The 20,925-nt window shown below is 38.5% G+C and overlaps 1 protein-coding gene across 3 annotated transcripts in view; it reads left to right on the top strand.

Annotated features, from left to right (window-relative positions):
- Positions 1–20,925, top strand: part of cpt1ab (carnitine palmitoyltransferase 1Ab (liver)) — a 21,957-nt gene extending 1,032 nt beyond the window's left edge. The window contains exons 1-19 of one of the 3 annotated variants that reach the window (XM_086298179.1): positions 2,138–2,247; positions 5,194–5,358; positions 5,794–5,936; positions 7,057–7,228; positions 7,718–7,819; positions 8,247–8,384; positions 8,502–8,579; positions 10,610–10,717; positions 11,891–11,975; positions 14,035–14,230; positions 14,879–15,067; positions 15,166–15,271; positions 16,970–17,083; positions 17,347–17,511; positions 18,017–18,148; positions 18,280–18,432; positions 18,591–18,704; positions 18,890–18,982; positions 19,085–20,925. In XM_086298179.1, coding sequence (XP_086154305.1) covers positions 5,218–5,358; positions 5,794–5,936; positions 7,057–7,228; positions 7,718–7,819; positions 8,247–8,384; positions 8,502–8,579; positions 10,610–10,717; positions 11,891–11,975; positions 14,035–14,230; positions 14,879–15,067; positions 15,166–15,271; positions 16,970–17,083; positions 17,347–17,511; positions 18,017–18,148; positions 18,280–18,432; positions 18,591–18,704; positions 18,890–18,982; positions 19,085–19,171 — 2,316 coding nt within the window. In that variant the 5' untranslated portion in view covers positions 2,138–2,247; positions 5,194–5,217 and the 3' untranslated portion in view covers positions 19,172–20,925. Of the gene's footprint in view, positions 1–2,137; positions 2,248–5,193; positions 5,359–5,793; positions 5,937–7,056; positions 7,229–7,717; positions 7,820–8,246; positions 8,385–8,501; positions 8,580–10,609; positions 10,718–11,347; positions 11,436–11,890; positions 11,976–14,034; positions 14,231–14,878; positions 15,068–15,165; positions 15,272–16,969; positions 17,084–17,346; positions 17,512–18,016; positions 18,149–18,279; positions 18,433–18,590; positions 18,705–18,889; positions 18,983–19,084 lie in introns of those variants that run through there. The other 2 variants (XM_086298177.1, XM_086298178.1) reach the window with 2 other exon arrangements.

The following is a 20,925-nucleotide window of genomic DNA, read 5'->3' as shown; positions in this document are numbered from 1 at the left end:
CTCAATTTTGCTCTACATGGGCCTGATATCCACTTACAAGGACATTATACTGCTACTGTTCTATCAAAATTCTAAACGAATATCCTCATATGTGGCTCTTATATTTCTTAAAAACAAAAATAAGGTAAAAAAAAAAATCTGGTAATTCTTTGTTTTTACATTGGCCCCAAAATGCCCAAATATCAAAGAGAAATTAAAAATGCATGCTGTGGAAGAGTTTGGGTCTTAGGAGGTTAAGGATAAATAAGAAAAGTAATAGATGGAAATTTAATTATTTAGATCTGTGGTCAAACAATGCCTCACAATATGGCCTCTCAAAAATGTTGTGGATATATGATTCAAGGGAGGAATTTTTATATTTAATGCTTAAATGTTTATTTCTAAACTATCTGAAAGAACAAATTAATAATTCCAGGATGCCCAAATGCAAAATGTAAAAAGAAGTTTCCAAGAGAATCCCAAAAAAGGTTTATAATGACTTTTGCAGCTGGTTAAGTCCAAGATTACATCAGTTGACATGTATTAGAAGCATACCAAAACAAAGCCTTTGTTGATGGAACATCAGAGCAGAACTTCAGCAATAGTGAGCTCTGGACAAAGTGTCAGAGATGGCAATGTTTGGCAGCAGTAAAAACACAAATTTCTTCCAGACAGAAAACTTTTCAACAACTGTGACACAATGGCAGAAACATTATAGATTGCAGTTGCTTCATGTCCTTCGGAGCTGGTCAGTAAGCAGACTCTGATGCAGTTGAGGTCAAAGCAGAAATAGTTCTTTAGACTGTAAAATAACTCTAAGCACACTAACAAATTAAAAATTAAAAATGACAAAAACAGATTATAATCCCTTTAACATGGTGCAGCTTTTTGGTAGTCTAGTCTTGGTGTTCTTCTTTATTTTTTCCCTTTTTAACTATGTGCAGGCCTACTATATAGGGCACCAGCTTTACCTTTCTACCAACAACTTTGCTGCACTCACTGCCCAAAGCAAATACGAGCATGCACTAAAATTTTCCTGGACTTGAGTAGAATAAAAACAAAGGATATTTGACATTTTTCACTGTGACATCAAAATTTCAAATCTAAATGGGCTGATCCAACAAGGAGAAGGGTGGCAGAGCATCAAGACACACCTCCTGCTGTTACCTGATGATGCATATCTCTTTATATTTTAGTTTGAATAAATAGCTCAGCAGCAGAAGCTACATTCAAACCTGTGATGGACATGGCTTTTCCACCAGGAACAACAGTAATGAGTCTGTTTAAGACAGTGCCCCAACTACTGCCAATGCTTTATCCAACAAAACAACCCACCCACCTTGTCACCTATACAAACAGTGGGTGGCTTAACATAAATTCATTATCAGCTATCAGTACACTGAGAACTGAAGAAAGCAGTTTATTTCTATCAAACATACACTTTCCCCAACATTATCTCCTCATTCCATGTATTGGATATCAGTGTGGGGCATTGAAGCTTGCCAAGAACAAACAATGAACTCGTAGATACAAGTGGCGTTCCCAGTGTGGAGCAGTGAATGGAATAACATTGTTAGTTGAGAGATATTGAGTAAAGAGCCTCTTTGACCTACAAACTTCATGGAGGAATGGAGTTTGATTTCCTGACACGTTTAAAGAAAAGTAGCTTACATGACCAGGGCAAATTTTCATTTTGAGGATGATCATAAACTAACCAGCTCAAAGATCAACAACGAAGAACTCCACCCACCTCACCATCAAGGGCAAATTCCATATTCTGCACCCCAAACACTCATTCAAAAGCTGAAATCAGAGCTCTTCCACAACGGATCTTACAATTTGACAATTTTATATAAAGATCATTTATAACTTTGCCATAAAATTCAGTTGTACACCTGTCATACTGTAATAAGCATTAAACAGCCTTATCAGCTCTAACAGGATTGCACCATGACATTATATTCAACCCCATACACTACTTAACAGCCCACATTTCACCTGTTATGGCATGGTCATGGTGTCACTGATCCCATCTCCAGCGTAATGTCTTTGCACAGGTTACCAGCTGTCATAGTTTCTGTAGAGCGGGAGTCCTCAGGGGGGCGCTGTTTTAACCACCTTTATATACGGAGGCCGCCGAAAATTGAGATATGTGACGTAGCAAAATGGGCAGTCCGTGTATACAAGTCTGCGCTCTCATTCATAAGGAGTGTTAAACGTTAGCAGTTCCTGCCGACAGCCAGCCAGAGTCACATCCTCCTCACAACTGTAAGTTTTGCTCTTCCACGCTGACAACAAAGCTTTGTGCGTATTTTCTTTTTCTTAGTGCGTAGCGGCCTCTCATGACACTGTTTTCTTTCTCCGTCTCTCTTCTGTGCTCCTTTGGAATTAGTTGGGGAAAATGCAGAGCTACGTGCGCTACGGGGGGAAATATTACAGGCTAGACAAGTGAAATCCGTGACTGTCAATTTGTTGCAGTACCTTGTCGGCGTAGTGTGTGGAGCTGTGAGGTGTTTGCATGGCGTTCAGGCCATTTCCCTCACCCACTCACGCAGCTGCAGGTTTTCTGTGTGGCAGCTTGGCCTACAGAAACCAGAGATCAACTTCAATGTAAGCATCCTGCCTAAACCACTGAAACGGTCCATTGCACTCAAAGCTATTTTAACAGGTCATGGGAATGCATGTCAAAGAGGCCTCTACTGCATATCTGTATGAATATAAACATTTCACCTGTCATGACTTTTCTTTCTTTCTTTGTTTTTGATATTGCTTCTCATGTTAGACTCCCCTGGTGATTCCTATGTTCTTGTTCCTAACATTTATGTCGGCAAAAGTCCAAATAAAGGCCTTTTAGTGGCCATCGCATTATAAAACGCATGTAACTGTAATGTAGAGTAACGCGGACGTGAACCTTAGAGAGCAAATTATTTGATTGCACCAGAGGACACATGTAGTGAAGGGTGTGGGTATAAATGTCACCTACCTGTGAAGGTCAGCAAAAGCTGGCTTGTGGTGTCCTTGTTGTAGGAGCGTGTTTACATTCATAAACTACAATAAAACACAATTTATAGGACCGGGAGGGTTAATTATTTGTTATTATAAATAAATAACACGTACTATGTTTATGTCCAGGTTACACACTGGTGACCTAATTTCACTTAGACCACGTGGGAGGATATTTGATATAATTTTACAAATGTAACCGGCATATGTGGGCCTAGCTTATGAGCCTGTAAGTGTTCGGTAATGACGGTTGGTTTTATGGGGTGAGTGTGGTGTTTGCAGCCATAATGATAATGCAGACAGTAGTACAGTAACTGCATAAAGACAAGGGCTAGTTGCAATGGTTGCAAAGACCTAAATGTTTATCGCCGGTTATACGACATCCACAGCAAAGGCTATGTTTTCAGTGGCTCCTTTGTTACCACATTTGACTGTGCTGGGTGGCACAGGACGATTCTTGAGTACTGTGTTGCCAGTTTTACGCGGCATCTAAGCGGCGCTGTGCTGCGACCTTTCCCCTAGTTTCTGCAGCACAGGGTGGATCATGTGATGTTGGAAAGTAGCTGGGGGGAGGGGACTGGCTGCTGAAACGCTGCTCTGTGGATGCTGTTCCTTCAGAGGAGTGGAAGAAGCGACGTGTACTGCTTTCAGAGTGCTCTCATTGAATGAAATAAAAGTGGACCCTGTAACAAAAAAAGGAAAAAAGATAGAAATCCTTTAAAAGAAGATGGTCTTTGCAGAGAGACATCTCTTTGGAAATAAGGGCTTCATTAATTTTCTTCTGAATCTGTAAAACCTGAATCATGCTCGTCATTTTCAGGTTTATTCCATGGTAAATTTATGACAAAGCAGATGATCTGTGTATTAGAAGAATTATTTGAGGAAGTCTTATAAACTATGTTTAAAATATAACAGAATTTGTGCACAGCTTGTCAAGTTCATTCATGTTTCTTCTAAGCCAATAAAGCATTTTTAATTCAGTTGCTTTCTGTTTGTAGCAAGAAACAATTAAATCTAAATAAAAATATATATCCAGGGCGCTAGCAACTGGTTCTCATTTGTTCATAAAAAAGCATCATGTTAATTGTTTTCTTGGTTGCCTCATAAATATACAAACTACAATGGAGTCTTTTATAGTAAGTAAGCTGGAAGACCCACTTGTTCAAATACAATAGACCAGACATTGCTTTGGTCAAGGTTACTTCCCAGTGTTGCCTTTTACTGAGACAAGTTAGTTTCAAATTTTTCCAAAACGAATGGGTGGGGTAGATAATTATGGTAGCTGAAAAGATTTACTTTATTTATTTATGCAGCCATATCTTGATTAGGGTTGACGGTTTTAAAACAAGACAGGCCTCATGCCAAACATCAGTTATGTTGGACTACCAGTATAACCAGTTCAGAGTTCAGACATTTGTAAGGGGTCACCCACCTGTGTGTGGCCTCTGATCTCAGTTTGCAGGAGCCTGTTTAGTTAAAAACATACACATGACTTTCATTTTGTGAAGGACGCTAATCCAATCACAACAGTTGCTAAAAGGGATACACAGTTTTTTATGATCCTTACCAAGCTGAGAGCAGTGCCCATTGTGAATTCTTTCTAATGCAAAAAAGTAATAATAATAATTAAAAATGATTTGTGCTTTAGTCACAATTTCTATTTTTGAAGTGGGTTTTTAAAAATATTTGTGTCGGTGCTTCCTCACATGACAGATGGATTGCTTTGTGCTTGTGCACAACTGCTCCACATTTAAAACTAGCACTAGTTTTGCCTTTAAACCTAGATTGTGTGAGTGACTGTGCAGGTGTCAGTGAAACTGCATTCAACTGTTTTAGAAGTCCAGCAGCAACCCTTTTAACCCTGTGGCTGATTCCCTGCAGATAAACAGATTACATCTAAAAATGGTAGATAATCGGCAGTGTTGGACAAATGCTTTCAAGACACTGATAGAAGCTGAGGGATAGTTCTGATATTTGGCTTACACCAATCATTCACAGCCTTGTCTAGAGATCAACACGCTGTGTTGAACCTTGTAGTGTGTAACCACTCTTGAAGTTACTATCTGTGTTTAGCTGTGTGAAGAAGAGTTTGTAGGAACAAGAATGAAGATTTGGATCAGTTGTTGATTGACATGGTCCTTAAATCTTTGGCATAAACTTTATTCAAACTCTCACTTTGCTAATATTACTGTTTGCTCTTACTGTCCTCAGTGACCCTGTACATCAGTAGCCACCATGGCAGAAGCGCACCAGGCGGTGGCCTTTCAGTTCACAGTCACCCCTGAAGGCATTGATCTACACCTGTCTCATGAGGCTCTTCGCCAAGTCTACCTCTCTGGCATCCACTCCTGGAAGAAAAGATTTGTTCGCTTCAAGGTGGGAGGCATTAAAATAACCAAAGAGCAAAGTTCAGAGGTTTTATGTATAGTAATGGCTATGCACACAACATTACAGCTCTTTTCTATTTAACATTACAAGATCCCAAGTAATTCTTTGTTGTTTATTAGGTTGCTCACACTAGAAGGTCATAGACTCTCACACAAACAGTCAGCTGTGACACTAACCTTCCTGCCCGTTCTTTGTGTCCTAGCCTTTGGCCTAGTTATCTGTTTACACACCGCCATAGTGAATGACTCAAACCCAAAGACCTGCTAGCATTTTCACACATTCCTCTTTTGTTTCATGTATGTAATTAATGATTTGTCACATGTATCCTCATGACTCATGATAACATGTTATGAAGTAATTTAATTTTATCTCCTTGGCCCTATATGACCTCTTTAATCCCCAATTTGACTTACATTTCCACAGAATGGGATAATGACTGGTGTGTACCCGGGCAGCCCAGCTGGGTTCTCCATAGTGGTTGGGTCCTACATGGCTTACAATAAATTTAAACAGCTGGATCCATCTTTGGGGCTGTTTACCAAGCTGGGTCAGCATATGCCCATCAGGTAAGCTGATCCCACGAGGTGATATCCTGGTATTATATGGCTTTTTGTACAATTTTTTTCCTATTAAAAAATAATAACTTTTATTAGTGTTTTCTAAAGTAGATTGTTTCTAAGTATAACCCTAACTACCATGCGCATTTCTTTACATAGTGGCACAATGATAAGTGAGAAAGCAGGTAAACAAATGCAGTGGGAATTAGCTAGGTGTTGTTTGGCTGGAAGCAGGTATTTTGCCAAATGCGTTGGCAATGGAGTGTGTTTGACTCATACTTAAAGATGTTACAACATTTGCAATAATGCGCATGCTTCATACAGGTCTGTGTGTTACATGAGTCTGTAAACTAGTCTGTTTGCTACACATTTTCTTCCAGCTACCTGCCACAACTGATTTTATAATTTGCCAACAATGTTGATCATGTTTAGTAATACTGTGCAACCATGTCTTGAACACGCAAAGCCTTTAATGTTTTTCTTATCCACAGTGCTCTCAAGTCAAGTCGGCTGTTCTTTGATGGTGTTTTTTTTTTTTTTTTTTTAAATTTATTGAAGAATGTCTGAAATATTAAGAGTACTGGAACCTTCTTTTTTGTTTTAGTAACAAGTACAACCTGTTGGTGTTAAAATGTTTGAAACCTTTAAGTTACAAATACAGAAAAATCTACTGCATGATCAGATCTGTCCTCATTAACCTTGGCTACACTACATAACAGCGGTTTAGGACTTTACTGCTGACAGTAAATTCATCAAAATGTTTTAGTCCTCCTATCAGAGCAAATAACATACATCATTTATCAGTCATGAGTCAGTCTGTCTTTGCTGACTTTGGACATCGCCAAGTCAGGAAGTAGCTGTGTGACAGTAATTGCCCCATGTTTTCACTACGCTGTTGTAGTGTAGTGCAGTCTTAGATTGCTCATTTGGCCAAGGTTGATAATTAATTGTTTATACAATGACTTTGAACATCATAGCACTTTACTTATTCTTCAGTTAGATTACTAACTTACAAAAACATACTTAGTCTTGTAAAGCCCTATTAAGCAAAACCATAATTTGTGTCCACTCTGCAGTTAAATTTTTAACATTATATTGTCCTTCCTCCTGTTTCGTTCTCTGTCCACAGCCGATATATGTCCACAGACAGCCAGAGGATAGTCGGAGGAATTCTAGTGGGCACGAGCCTGTGGGTTACCATAATAATGATTATGAGGACTGTCCTCAAGTCCTTGCTGTCATGGCATGGATGGATGGAAGAACGTCATGGCTCCTTGTCCTGGTCGAGTCGCATTTGGATGGTGAGATAATGTGCTCCATTGTTCCAGTCACTGAAGAGGAGCTAATTGGTAGAATGTCATAGAGATTGACCTTATTGCCTTGAATAAACAATGCTGTTTTTGCAACAGTGTTATTAAGCACTTGTGAGTGTCTTCACTGGTCATATGCTGAATAAAATGTTCTACATTAAACAGGGCTGAGGTTTTATACTATATTTTAAACATTATTATAATCATGTGTGCTTGTTTTACTTATAAGATGAGTTCTAAACAGCAGGTAATTATTGCTAAATTATAATGCTATTAAGGTTCAAAAATTAGTCACTTGCTATGACAATTAGGTCCAGGCAGAGATACAATGCAAATCTTGTGGAGGCCATACTCAAAGTGCTACTTGTGTCATCTTGTTATTTACTGCTGGTTATGTCTTTGGACTTTGCCTCGTACCTTGCTGGTTTCCAGGTGAAGCAAAACATCACTTCAAACTGCCTTATCTCTCTGCTTATCCAGGTTCTAGTGAAGGTGTTCTCTGGCCGGAAACCAATGCTGTACAGTTTCCAGAACTCTCTGCCACGACTACCTGTTCCTTCTATCAAGGACACCTGCAAAAGGGTAATTTCTTATCTGGTGTTTTTATCTACATTGATGATCATGCTGATAAAGGTGCTAGGCTTTGGACTGGCACCAAAGTTGCATTTTGAAGAGCAAAAAACTTCTAGGTTTTCATTGAGGATACCAGTTAAGATTACCCCCCCACCCCCCAAAAAAAAAAAACAAAAAAAAAACCAAACATGCAATATACTGGAGCTGCATATAAACAAAAAAGCCTTAAAGGTACTGATTTAAATTCATTTACACATTCCCTCAGGCTTTGACTCTGTGGTGCAGGGCAGTGACTGGAAAGTGATCTTCTTGCCTGTGATTGTCTGTCTGAGAAGACACTGTGTGCTCCTTTTTTTTCCCTGCCCTTTGTGCTCTTTGTTAAGTCAGATACTCTTTGCTTCACTCTTTCTTACCTTGATTTTTCTGGTGTTTTCAGTACTTGGAGTCAGTGCGCCCACTGATGGATGATCAGCAGTTTGAACGAATGAAAGGCCTGACTCAAGACTTTGAGAAGAATCTGGGTCCGAGGCTGCAGTGGTACCTTAAACTCAAGTCCTGGTGGGCGTCCAACTATGTGAGTTCCTCTTCTCTGACTTTTCACACTGTCATGATTCTTAGGTCAGTCTTACCCTGAAAAGCAATGCATTGAAAACTTCTGTTTGTTCCCCCCCCTTCTCTCTGCCTGTCACAGGTCAGTGACTGGTGGGAAGAGTATATTTACCTGAGAGGCCGTGGACCTATCATGGTGAACAGTAACTATTATGCCATGGTAAGGCAACTCCACCTCCGTTAGGTAATAGTGAGGTAGTCTCCTCATGATGGTCTGAGTGTTTGAAGGCATTTTGTGTGTGGGTTTTTATTTTTTTCCCTGACACCTGGCTAAATCCCAAAAGCTCCAATTTGAGCAGTTTTCATTTTAACGTGACCCGTTTATCACCACTTTGACCCCCAAAAGCGTGGATGGTTGTGAATTGCATACAAACCCTTTTAGCCTTTTAATTATTAACTCTTTGTGTGTGATCTTTAAGTTTTGCAGAGTAATCAGCAGTTATCTTGTGACATACTTGTTACACAATGTTGTAAAAGAAAAAAAACTGTAACGCAAACACTCGAGCAGCTTCACGGCACTATCTGCAAAACGAAACTCAACATTTGAGACTAATTTATTTATTGCTACTATATATATACTGGATAAGAACAGCACAAATAACAAAAAACTACGACCTCTGAGTTTATGATTTTGAATGAATGGAACGAACACTTTCAGTTTGTTTCTACGTGTGAACTGTCTAAAATGTAACTCAACTGTCTTCCTTTAACTTCGATTTTCATATTTGGCTTTTGAATGAGAGTATTTCTGTGCTACACACATAATCTAATTTGTAACTTAGAGTTTAATAACTTGAAATCTTTCTATGTACCCTAATGATATGCATTCTGCAACATTAACCCTCGTGTGTCCACGAGTAATAATATACTTTATTATAATTTCTCAGGGCAAGTTATAGCTGAAGTCTTGTAGTCTTGGAGTTAAAGACGTCAAGTCTTCAGAATCCTGGCAGCCAATCACCTAATTACAGCATCTGTACTTTGTGGATGGGTTGACTGGCCGCAGTGTCTGCATAAATCTAAACCTCCCATTTTTTTACCTGGATCAGTGACAAAGTCAGGACACTGCAAATGTGTCAGTTGTGTGCAGTTGTTAATCGTAAATCTGTCACTAAAACCGGAACAAAAATGGATCCATGCTCTTGCTTACAAACCCTCTTTATACTCTATGCAAATTGTCTTTGACCAAAATAACTACAATGAATCAAAGGCCAGATTGCATTTGTATCAATTCTAGCTTTTACCTGTTGTAAGAACAACACATTATCTGAGGTTTGATTTAAGCTAGCTGCAGACTTCAAGTTCAAAGACCAGTTTGCAGACTGAGTTGTACAATCTAGATCACACCTAAGATCATTTTCTTTGGATTTTCTTTTTTAAGACAATACAGTATGAATAGGCAAAGTGTAAATTGACATAAAAGACACATTTTCTCATCATCTGACATAGTAAACAACTCATCCTCTTAATTAAGTCACAACTCCAGTGTGTCCAAAAATTAAAACCACACGTGCTGCCAGATGTATAGTTTAGTGGATAACACATTCGGCTAACATCTCGAAAAGTCTGTGGTTTGAGACAAGTCGAAGCGCAAATTGCTGAAAGTGTTGGAAACGAAAGGCATCTAGTGGAAAAAAATTGTCAGATGTGTAGATTATTCTCTTGTGAGTAAGAGAGCAAGAAGGAAGGAGTTTCTATACTGTCCCTGTTCCCAGATGAGCCATCTCAGTCTTTAGGCTTACATATTTGAAAGACTAATGGTGCTACAACAGGTTAAAACAAAACAGAGCTGCAAATGTTTATGGTATTGTTGTAATATTTAGAACAACATATTACTCAATAAATTAATCAGCTATCAAAAGTACAAGTGCACAGCTTTAGATAAGACGTTGGCAACTTGCTTAGTGTGATCTATCGGTGGAACTACAACAATAACAATGCCAAGAATTTAGCACAGGATTCACTGCACTACGGTACACACCTCACTCCACATTGAGTGCACCTTCAAAACTGGTCACACATTTGTGTTTACCAACGATGAACAAAGATTCAGTTAAAACAAAGCAACAATCTGACTTTTTTAATGCACAGGTTAAATGTGCAGCTTAAGTGGTAGTTATTATGTTTCTGTTGCCTCACAAGCTGTAGGAAGATGTGAGAACTTCTTATTGATCATCTCTGTTTCTCCAGGATTTCCTGTACGTGTTCCCGACCTCCGTCCAGGCTGCCAGGGCAGGTAACGCCATTCATTCTATCATGCTGTACAGGAGAAAACTGGACAGAGCTCAGATCAAACCTGTGAGTACAGAGCTCCTCTGTTTGACATTTAATGATTTGTTGAACTATGTGAAGCGTACATAGTTGTAATATAAATTTCCTACTCATTCACACTGGCTCCATGTAAATATTTAACTCATACTTTACTGATTAATAGGTATTATCTCAGTGTGTTTTCCTTTTAAGTTTACAATGAAAAGCTGCTTATCTTTTAACGACCATTTCTTGTGTGCTTTGATGTAAGTTTGTTATCCACAGTCTCACGAATTATTATATTTATACTCTGTCACCCTCAGCTCACCGTAACTAACCATGCACTGTGCTTTCTGCTTGCTTGTTTGAAGTGCAGTTGTAATTACCAACAATGCAATATCACAGGCATTTTCTAAAAGCTTAGTAAAGAAACTAACCCACCCCAGTGCCATTTATTCCTGCATCCCCGTCAGCCCCTTGCCTTCACCAAGCTGCATGATGCCTAAGTGCAAATTCTTACACTTGCACAATAGCAAAATATGTTGTGAAAATGCCCACTTACCTTTCACCAAATCCAACTGTATGCATTTATGCAAAGACCATTGCATGAGCTAGCTCTGTTACAGACTCACACTCGATTGTCTCTGTTTTACTGTTTTGTGCCGGACGCTGCGTTAGATATACTTGCTGGCGAACAAGGTTCCTCTGTGTTCAGCTCAGTGGGAGAGAATGTTTAACACCTCCCGCATCCCCGGTGTGGAGACAGGTAAGAGGAGGGCACGTCTCCATCGTGCCCTCTCCCCCCTCTCCCCTGTGACCCTGGTCATGTTCATTGCAATAGCCTTTGGAAACCCTGATTACTATACTCGTTCTCATCAGCACAGCCCTGTGCTGTTATTGGCTTTAATACATAGGAATGTTCACATTTGTTTAGGTGATACATTATGTCACAATATTCTAAAAGCTTTCAAATTTCTCTTAAAAAATACTGTTGCATCAGGGCTTTGCTGGTGTATTTGAGATAGTAAGCCACTGGTTTCTGGACTCCGCTCATGTCTCTTTCCCTGGAAACCTTGCTTATCAAACCAATCCTCATCACTCCCACTGCACTTCATCCAGTCTCCTGGTCATGTAGGTGTGTGTCTGCTGCGGCTCTCTCTGGAATTTTAGTAAATTAGTTTGTCATCTCTTTGTGTTTGACTCTCCCCTTTTGCTTTTCAGCTCATGCTCCTACACACTATTCCCATGTGCTCAGCCCAATACGAGCATATGTTCAACACGACTCGTGTCCCAGGTGTAGAAACAGGTAGAGTCTTTAGCTGGCGCCTCCTCTACTCCAACTGTACTTTTCCTCAGGACATTTGTCCATCAGTTTGAGTTGGAAGTCTGACCTCTATGAATTGATAATGCATGTGTGCTGCTGTGTGCACATTCTAGGACTAATTTGCATGTCACTGAAATATAGTTCATAAGTTTTAGAAGACAAACAGTCTTAGATAAATAAATAAAAGAAGTATATTTTTCATGCAAATAAAATATGCAGAATATGTATTTACTATAATACACAGTTTACGAAAGAATTATAAGAATAATGTTTTCACAGTCCTGGAAAACATTAAGTACACTGTTACTGCTGCCATAGGAATTAAAGGAGTTAGTAGTAGACAGGTGCAGTTAATCAAATGTGATTAATTTGTCATTAACAAGTGTGATCACCTGTATAAATTTAGAACTTGTTGTTTTCTTTCTGCTTGCTGGTCTGGAATATTCTGCTGTGTGTTAACACAGTCTCACAGTCTTCCCAAGAAGGGATGCCTCAGCAAATTAACCCCAAGATAAGAACGTGCAATGGTCATAGAAAGTGCAAAAAAACACAAGAGCTACATCTCAGAGTCTACTCTTAGTTTGCATGTTAAATGTTAAAATTCATGACAGTGCAGTTAGAAAATAAATATGAAAATAACTGTTTTTTTTGCTGTGTCAGGACCCAAAGAGAGCTATACATTAATAAAAAATCCTGCAAACTGCAATTAACTAAAACAATGCTGTCAAAAACAGTGGGATGTATTCATTTGTTTTAAAGTACATGACTTTACCTGTTTTTAAAATGACTTAATTGGAAACTTTATAAAAAAATGGATCAGATTACATTGTTCTGGCCTTGTAGATTGAATTTCTGTAATACATAAAATTATTCTTTTTAAACGTAATTTAAGAAGTAAAGTAAAGCAGTGAAAATCAGCAAGTGTTTACTTTGATTCATTCCAAACTTTTTGAGGTGCCGTGTTTACAGGCACAATGACGTGCACGCAACTACTACAAAAAATATAAGCTTCTTAGAAGAGGTAAAAATCCTCTAATCAAGATTACGAGCAGTTAAGTTTAAAAACTCAAACCTGAAAGACTCGAGGCCAAGACAATAATAAATGTACAATAATAATAAATTGTGTTGCTTAGCAGCCACATGGGACCCAGCAGAAGGTATTTAACGCTACCTTTTTAGACTGAAGGCATTTAAAAAATAGAAAAATGTAGTGTGCTTTTAAAAATAAATTTAATAAAATAAGTTGTATTCAGTGTCTTTGTAAGCAGAAAGATCTGAGTTGCTGCAGTGATTAGAACGGCTTTCCAATTCAGCCCTGTGGTATACTGGGCCCAGAATACTCATACTGATGGAGGTCCTTACTATAAGAAACTACAGTAGGCTAAATATTATTATTTGGCTTGTTCTTGGTGTAAGTATTTGTTTCCCTTTATCCTACCAGTACCAAGTACATTGCTTGTTTGAGTGCTCAAGCTCCAAATTTGTAGTAAAATAACACAGTAGCAATGAGATTATGCAAGTAAAGCTTTGAAACTGGCTTCCCACATTTGTTCACATTGTTGTTCAAACAAGCATTGTGTTCCCAACTACATTCTTGTTCCCAGTCCTTCCCTTTTTCATCCACTTGCTGCACTCCTCATTTCAACCCGCCTTAGTTTTTGTATTGTGTAAATGAATTATGTTTTTCTTTTAAAAGAAAACTGGATATCACATCTTTTTACTTCTGGGGCAAATTACTGTTCACTAACATCTGTATTGCTACCAGAAATAAAATAATGCAACATCCACTTGATATTTGATATTTCTATAATTATTTCTCCCTTTTCACAAAGATGTTGGCATTAAACAACATGCATTTCTGATTATACACACAAGTCACCCACATGATGTGTGGTATGCAAGTTCTTTTATTTAAAAAGAAAAAACACAACACATGTACAAATATAAATATACCCTTCTCCCCCACAACCACAGATTTTCTTCATCTGTCTTTCTTGTTTTCCTGTTTTCTCTCTTCCTGTCATTGTTCTTTCTCCACTAGACACCCTTCAGCACGTGAATGAGAGCAAACACATAGTTGTGTACCATAAGGGACGTTACTTCAAGGTGTGGATGTTTTATGATGGCCGGCTGCTGTTGCCACGGGAGATCGAGCAGCAGATGGAGAGGATCTTGGCAGACAAGTCGGAGCCCTTGCCAGGAGAGGAGAGACTAGCAGCACTCACTGCAGGGGATAGGTGGGTATCATTGCAGAATAAGCTGGAGCCAGGATTGATGAGGCCACACAATTTTACTTTTTAAGCTGTAGCATGACAGGAAGTACAGCAATGTAGGCAATGCGTGGACATTTACAGTGGTCATAGGCTGAATCAGTGAGTTTGGTATTCTTCAAAAACTCCTGGTAGAATTTAAACTTTATTTTGAAAGATATATTTTAAGAAATTAAAAATGTGATTGCAAATTGCTATTTGAAATAAAGAAAATAAACCTGAAATCAAAGAGACATCAAAGTCATGTTAAAATAGGCTAATAATATGGGCCTGGGCATGTATCATATTTCAAGCATGGCAACAAGATTAACCACTAACTTGTTTTGTTTGAAGTGCAGCTGTAATTAAAAAGCAATTTAATTAAAAGCGATTTCACAAGCATTTTCTAAAAGCTTAGTAAAATACATTTTTACGGAGTAATAAAGAGTGTGGTATTGACGGCTCACAGTTTTCTCATACTGACAAAGAAAAATGTACGCGTATTTATGTAAAATGACACTTAGCTCCAGCTTTTATATGCTTTCTGTTAGAAAGATTAAAAGAACATATTTTACACTCATGCAGTTATGTCTATGCTTTACTTTTTGAACATATTTTTTGTTTTTACCTTGTTAGGACACCGTGGGCAAAGGCCCGTGAGATGTTCTTCAGCCGTGGAAAGAACAAGCAGTCTCTGGATGCTGTAGAAAAGGCAGCCTTCTTCCTCACCCTCGATGATACAGAGCAGCGCTACGATGCAAAAAACCCAGTCAAGTCTCTGGACATTTATGCCAAGTCCCTGCTCCATGGAAAATGCTACGACAGGTGGAGATAAACTTTATAGATTTTATGGCCAATTTTCAGTAGGTTTGTGGCATTAACCTGTTTGCAAATTAACCTAATAATATTTTGTAACCCTTCAGGTGGTTTGATAAGTCCTTTAATATGATAGTTTACAAGAATGGTACGATGGGACTGAATGCAGAGCATTCCTGGGCAGATGCTCCGATTGTTGGCCATCTGTGGGAGGTAAGTCACTGGTTTTGTGGAAAAAAGTAAATACGGTATCTCGTAATATCACAAGAAATATTATATAGTTAAAGCCGTAAATATTTAGGCACAAGTTTTGTCATTTTAACTCTGCACCACTACAGATCAAAAGAATCAGAGCAAAAACTTTAAAAGTAACCAAACCAACAGTCTGATGCATTCATGTCTTAGTAAATGAGTAATTTACTGGTGAGCAACACCAAAACACCTGGACAACTACTAAAGACAACCAGTACAGCCAAGTCAGGAGGTAGACGTGTTATTGTTAAAATTGTTAAAATCTACCATCTAAAGATGCCTTCATGAAGGTAAATGCAGAGGATTTGCAAAAAGTGCACTTGTTATACTTAAGAACAAGGTCAAGTTATACTTGTACGTCATAAAACATCTAAAGGACCTGCACATTTCTGGAAAAAAAATGTAGACAGATGAAACCGAGCTTAACTTGTACCAGAATGATGGGAAGAATGGGAAGTATGGAGAAAGAGAGAAACAGGTTATGATGGACATGTATGGCAGCCAGTGGAACAGGGTTACCTGACTGCTGAATTCAGCATGCCCAGGATACCTTTCTGTTATCTGGATTCACTTACTCTAAGCCTTGGCAATCAGGATAAGCATTCACATGAAGCTGGTTATCAGCTTGTGGTGCTGCTGGCAGCATCTAACCAATCTAAGAGTCATCATATGATTATTCTTCTACAGAAAATGATCCCTATGAGTGTCACCTACAAACTTACTACAATAGCTGCAATTCCAGTAGTGTAAAAGAGACTTGGCAGCAGATTAGAATGAAGCAGAAGAACATTTTCTAAATCAACAGATTAATGCATGGACATTCCTGTGACAATGTGACGCACAGTTTGTGCTTTGTTCAGAAGTTTTATTAAGACTTCACAAGCTGCATATATATAATATATATCCCCAGCAGAGAATCTATATCACACTTAAACATGCTGTGAATAAAAGAATAAGTGCTTCCAGATGACGGAGTCTCTGCAGACTGCAGTGACGTTTGGCAGTAAAGTTTGAATATGAAAACAAAATTCAAACATAGGCTTAGTTTACATGCAAATTTGATATGTCCTTTTTTAGGATCATATGTTATAGAAAAACAAATTACTATTGCAAAACTGTGGCCAACAAAGCTGCTTCTGAATTTATTACTGATGCTCATCAGGGAAACAGACTTTAGACACTACTGAAACACTTTAGACCCTCCTACACTCCCCGCACTGTCCAAGAGACTTCTAGGAATGGTGACGCTATTTTCTGGAGAAAATTGTTCAGTAGGTGGTGATTTCATACCTGCTGGTCTGGAACAGTTCACAGCTGACAGATCTGACAGTAGTTACCATGGCAATATACCCTGCAAGAAGTGAACTACCGTAGATCTCAGGCCGTAGATCTCAACTTAATAGAGCGTGCTTTTAAGCATGCAAGCCGCATCTGAAGGTTACTGCTGCAGTAAATGCCTAACACAGCATCTTAAGTGACTCAGTAACTCATTCAGTTATTTACTGATTTTTTTTTTTTTTAATCCAAGTGTTAAAAAGGATTTTTAATTTAAAATTAGTGTACGTGGTGGTGTACAGAAGCAAAATTGCAAGAAGACATTGCAAGAAAAACAGCAGAAACTTTTGAGTGAGATGAGTTAAAGTGTTGACTCTCTTGCAGCATGTACTTTCCATGGATCCAAAGCTGGGATACACTGAAGATGGTCACTGTGTTGGGAAGCCCCATCCTAACCTGCCCGGCCCTCAAAGGCTGCAGTGGACCATCCCTGCTGAGGTAGAAAATCTTTTACTTTACACCATAATTTTATATTAGCAGAACTTGGATTCCCTCTTGTGGAAGCATGTGGAAGTACACCAGAGTGGATGTAATTAACTATATAGATGTTTGTTTATTGGATGTTATTTTTTGGATTTAAATAGCTTCTAAAACTAATCTAATAATTTAATCATCTTGACGTTTCTTCATAAAATGCATATATATAAATAGATATTTTTGTCTGAGTAAAACATACAGTTATGTTCCCTTTATTCCTCTAGTGCCAGGAGGCCATCGAGAGTTCTTTGACAGTAGCCAAAGCTCTGGCAGATGACGTGGACTGTCACATTATCCCCTTCACTGACTTTGGAAAGGGGCTGATTAAGAAATGCCGCACCAGTCCTGATGCCTTCATCCAGATTGCCCTGCAGCTGGCCCATTACAGAGTAAGTTCCCGCATCCTACCATTTTTTTCCCCTGTTCATATCCTTATCTGAAATAAGTTTTTTATATATATATATATATTATAAAATCAATCTCATATTTAAAAGTGTAGATGTAACTTCTCAGAAGCCAGCGCTTTCCAGCCGCATGCAATTAAATTAAGTTCCAGCAGAGGGCAGTCACAACTAGCTGGCCAGCATAGATTTGTAGGCAGTCAAGCAGTGTTTAGTGGATTTAATAGCGAATTAAAACTTTTATTTTTAATTATTCATGTTGCACTTTAATTAATAATATGACACAAAACATTGGTGTTGCACGTTAGTTGTGGTATGTTTCTTAATTGGTCACACCATTTTAATTAATAGCTAATAATAATACATAAACCTCCTAAAATCCGCAGGCCTTTGTAATCATTTCTACTGTTAATGCATAAAAAAATATATTTACATAAAATGTTTTCTCTTTTTAATCGTGATTTAATTAAATGTAATTCTACTCTCTCAACAGGACAAAGGGAAGTTTTGCCTGACTTATGAAGCCTCCATGACTCGTATGTTCAGGGAAGGTCGAACAGAAACGGTGCGCTCCTGCACCGTGGAGACTTGTGCCTTTGTTCGTGCCATGGTCGGAGATGAGACAGTAAGTCCCCTCCTTTCATTTATGTGCTACCGATTTTTTTTACTTATTGTTTTTTCACTTTATTATTGTTATTGTGTTATTAAACTATTTGTCATATTTCACTTCTATTCCTTTCGTATTTCTTTCTACAGAGAGAAGAGCGTCTCAGGTTGCTCAAGCTGGCGGCAGAAAAACACCAAAACTTGTACCGTTTGGCAATGACAGGACAGGGCATCGATCGCCACCTTTTCTGCCTCTATGTGGTTTCCAAATACCTCGGAGAGGATTCACCCTTCCTGAAGGAGGTATGAGCTTCTTTTCACAAGTTTTGTGTGTTACAGGTACTCGAATAATGCCCATAATTGCTCTTATAAACTTTTTCATACATAGAAAAAAGTTACGAGCGAACGACCAATACAATAATGTGTCTTAATCTGTGGATTTCATAAATCTTTACATTTAGGTCCTGTCTGAGCCATGGAAGCTGTCCACCAGCCAGACTCCTCTGCAGCAGGTTGAGCTGTTCGATCTGGTCAGACACCCAGAATATGTGTCCTCTGGAGGTGGTTTTGGTCCAGTAAGTTGTCCATCAGCTTTCACAGTGTCTTTAACAGCTGTTTGTGTTAGTTTTCCTGCAACAAAACACATAAGGTTGTATAATCCTTAAATTAGAAAAAAAGTTGAAATATTAAAGCAATAAAAATGTATTACTGTGTATGGGATAAGCTCAGAGTCTACTCTCTTGCTTTCTTTGCCCACAAGGTGGCTGATGATGGTTATGGCATCTCCTACATCATTCTTGGTGAGAACCACATCAACTTCCACATCTCCAGCAAACACTCAAGCCCAGAAACTGTAAGTTCACTAATTTTCCATTTTTTTTCTTCTTTAATGGCCATTTTAAATGAAAAAGCTTACTGGAATCTTCTGCATTTCTTTCTTCTTTTGTTTTTTTAGGACTCGCATCGTTTTGGGACCAACATCAGACAGGCCATGCTGGACATCCTGGGTCTCTTTGAGCTCAACAACAAAGCTTCCAAGTGATGGCTGTCTTTGCTGGTGGAAGGCTATGAGTAACATATATTCAAAAAAAGGTTGTATAGAGTCACTTGTTGGTTTAGAGGTTATATTTATGTTAATTGATGTTACAAAAATAAGGATGATTGAAAGGAAGCATTATCGTTAATACGTTTGCAAGGCACTTATGTAAGCTGTATATTTAGGCGTAGCGAGTAACCGGTGGTGTTGGGTACAGGTAATGCACAGATCAAAGTTGGTTTTGGTTTTTTTTCACAAGACTGTACATACCGGTGCCTTACTGACCCACTAATGTAAAAAGGGCAGAAAGGGCGTCTGAGATCAAATCTGCATTAACATATTTCAGCTAAAGGCTTGTTCAGTGGCATCATCAAATACTTGAATTGCATTTTAAGTTGCATGATGGTGCAATATCTTTATTTCTGTTCCCATCCAATGCGTTAGCTTTGTCCTTAAGTTTCTTTAATGTCTTGCAGTTGCAGCTCCTGAAGCACTGACCAAAGCAGCAAACTTGATGTTGAATTTCATTAAATTTGCATGCTGTGTGTGCTCTCCATTATTTCATAAAGTGAGGTTTAAAGAGAGGATGATTCTGAACGTTTAGCAGCTATACCCAGTAATTTCACACAGACAGGAGTAAAGTAAGGTGTCTGTGATTGCAAAAGTTATAAACATTCAGCTTGGATCAGAGTAGCGAGCCTTGCATCACTGTAATGTTGAATATCAACACGTTGCTACTGTCTTTTCTTATTCCAAGTGCACAGCCAGTGTTTTTGTTCAGGTTTGGCGTCTATGACTCTTATTAAGTGGCGACAAAGGCACATGATTTTTTCTTGTTCGTTGTTTTCATACTCAGGTTTTGCTAACTTGGCCTAGTGTCCTAGGGTGCTGGCTACAACACTGAAAACGAGTGCTTTTGCTAACATGTAAATGTGCAACACTAGACGTTGAAATGCAGTACAATGCCAATGTGATTCCAGTGAGATGGTAGATAGCATAGCGTGAAGTTTGCTGTTGAAGTGAGAGTTCGTAAGACAGGGAGGTGTGCGTCTGGATTGAATCTGACAGCGTGAGGTCAACAGTGACTTTACTTCTTTTGTGAGAGGTTGAGGGGGGGAAATCGCCAATTAACTGTACTTTAGCTCTGTTGCGCACTCCATCTCTGACCCTATCGTTCAAACCTAGGAACTCCAGACTACCCGTACAGCCTTTTGTCACCTCAAAAAAAATTCTGTAAACTTTTATGAGCAATCGGATTGTTGGTTATATCAAAGCAGTGTTGCAGCTGTTGTTTTTAAGTCAAGAAAATCACATAGTCGGTTTTTTGGTCTCATCAGTAAAGTTGGATATCATTTCTTCTCTTCAGCTATTTTTTAAGAAATGCAAGTTTATAGTCATGTATAGGAATGCATTTTTTAAATAATGTATATGTTGTCAGTCCATCATATTTATTTTTTCAGGTTTTAGCTTCTGTATTTTAACACATCTTGGTTATTTGACAGCGGATCGTCACAAATGATGACCCCTAAGTTAAGGTTTTGCTGGTTTAAGAAAAAACATGGACAAAATGCTTCCTTTTCTTTTGTCATGACAGTTTTGTTATCCCAGACTAGTTTTATCTAGACCTCATGTTTACACTGCTGCATGTTTTTGAAGATGAAGCTGTATATGTTTGCCTTTAATTTAAAGAATTGTTAAAAGACAAGCAGCTGATATACCAAATTATGTTTGAACAATAAAGTAAATATCAGATGGCTGCA

This window comes from Aulonocara sp. 'chitande type north' Nkhata Bay, linkage group LG7, assembly GCF_057382095.1.
Source record: "Aulonocara sp. 'chitande type north' Nkhata Bay isolate Kocher_YH1m ecotype deep benthic linkage group LG7, A_spYH_male_GT1.1, whole genome shotgun sequence".
Taxonomy (NCBI): Eukaryota; Metazoa; Chordata; class Actinopteri; order Cichliformes; family Cichlidae; genus Aulonocara; species Aulonocara sp. 'chitande type north' Nkhata Bay.
Note: the sequence above shows the minus strand (reverse complement) of the source record. Positions and strands in the feature narration are given on the sequence as shown.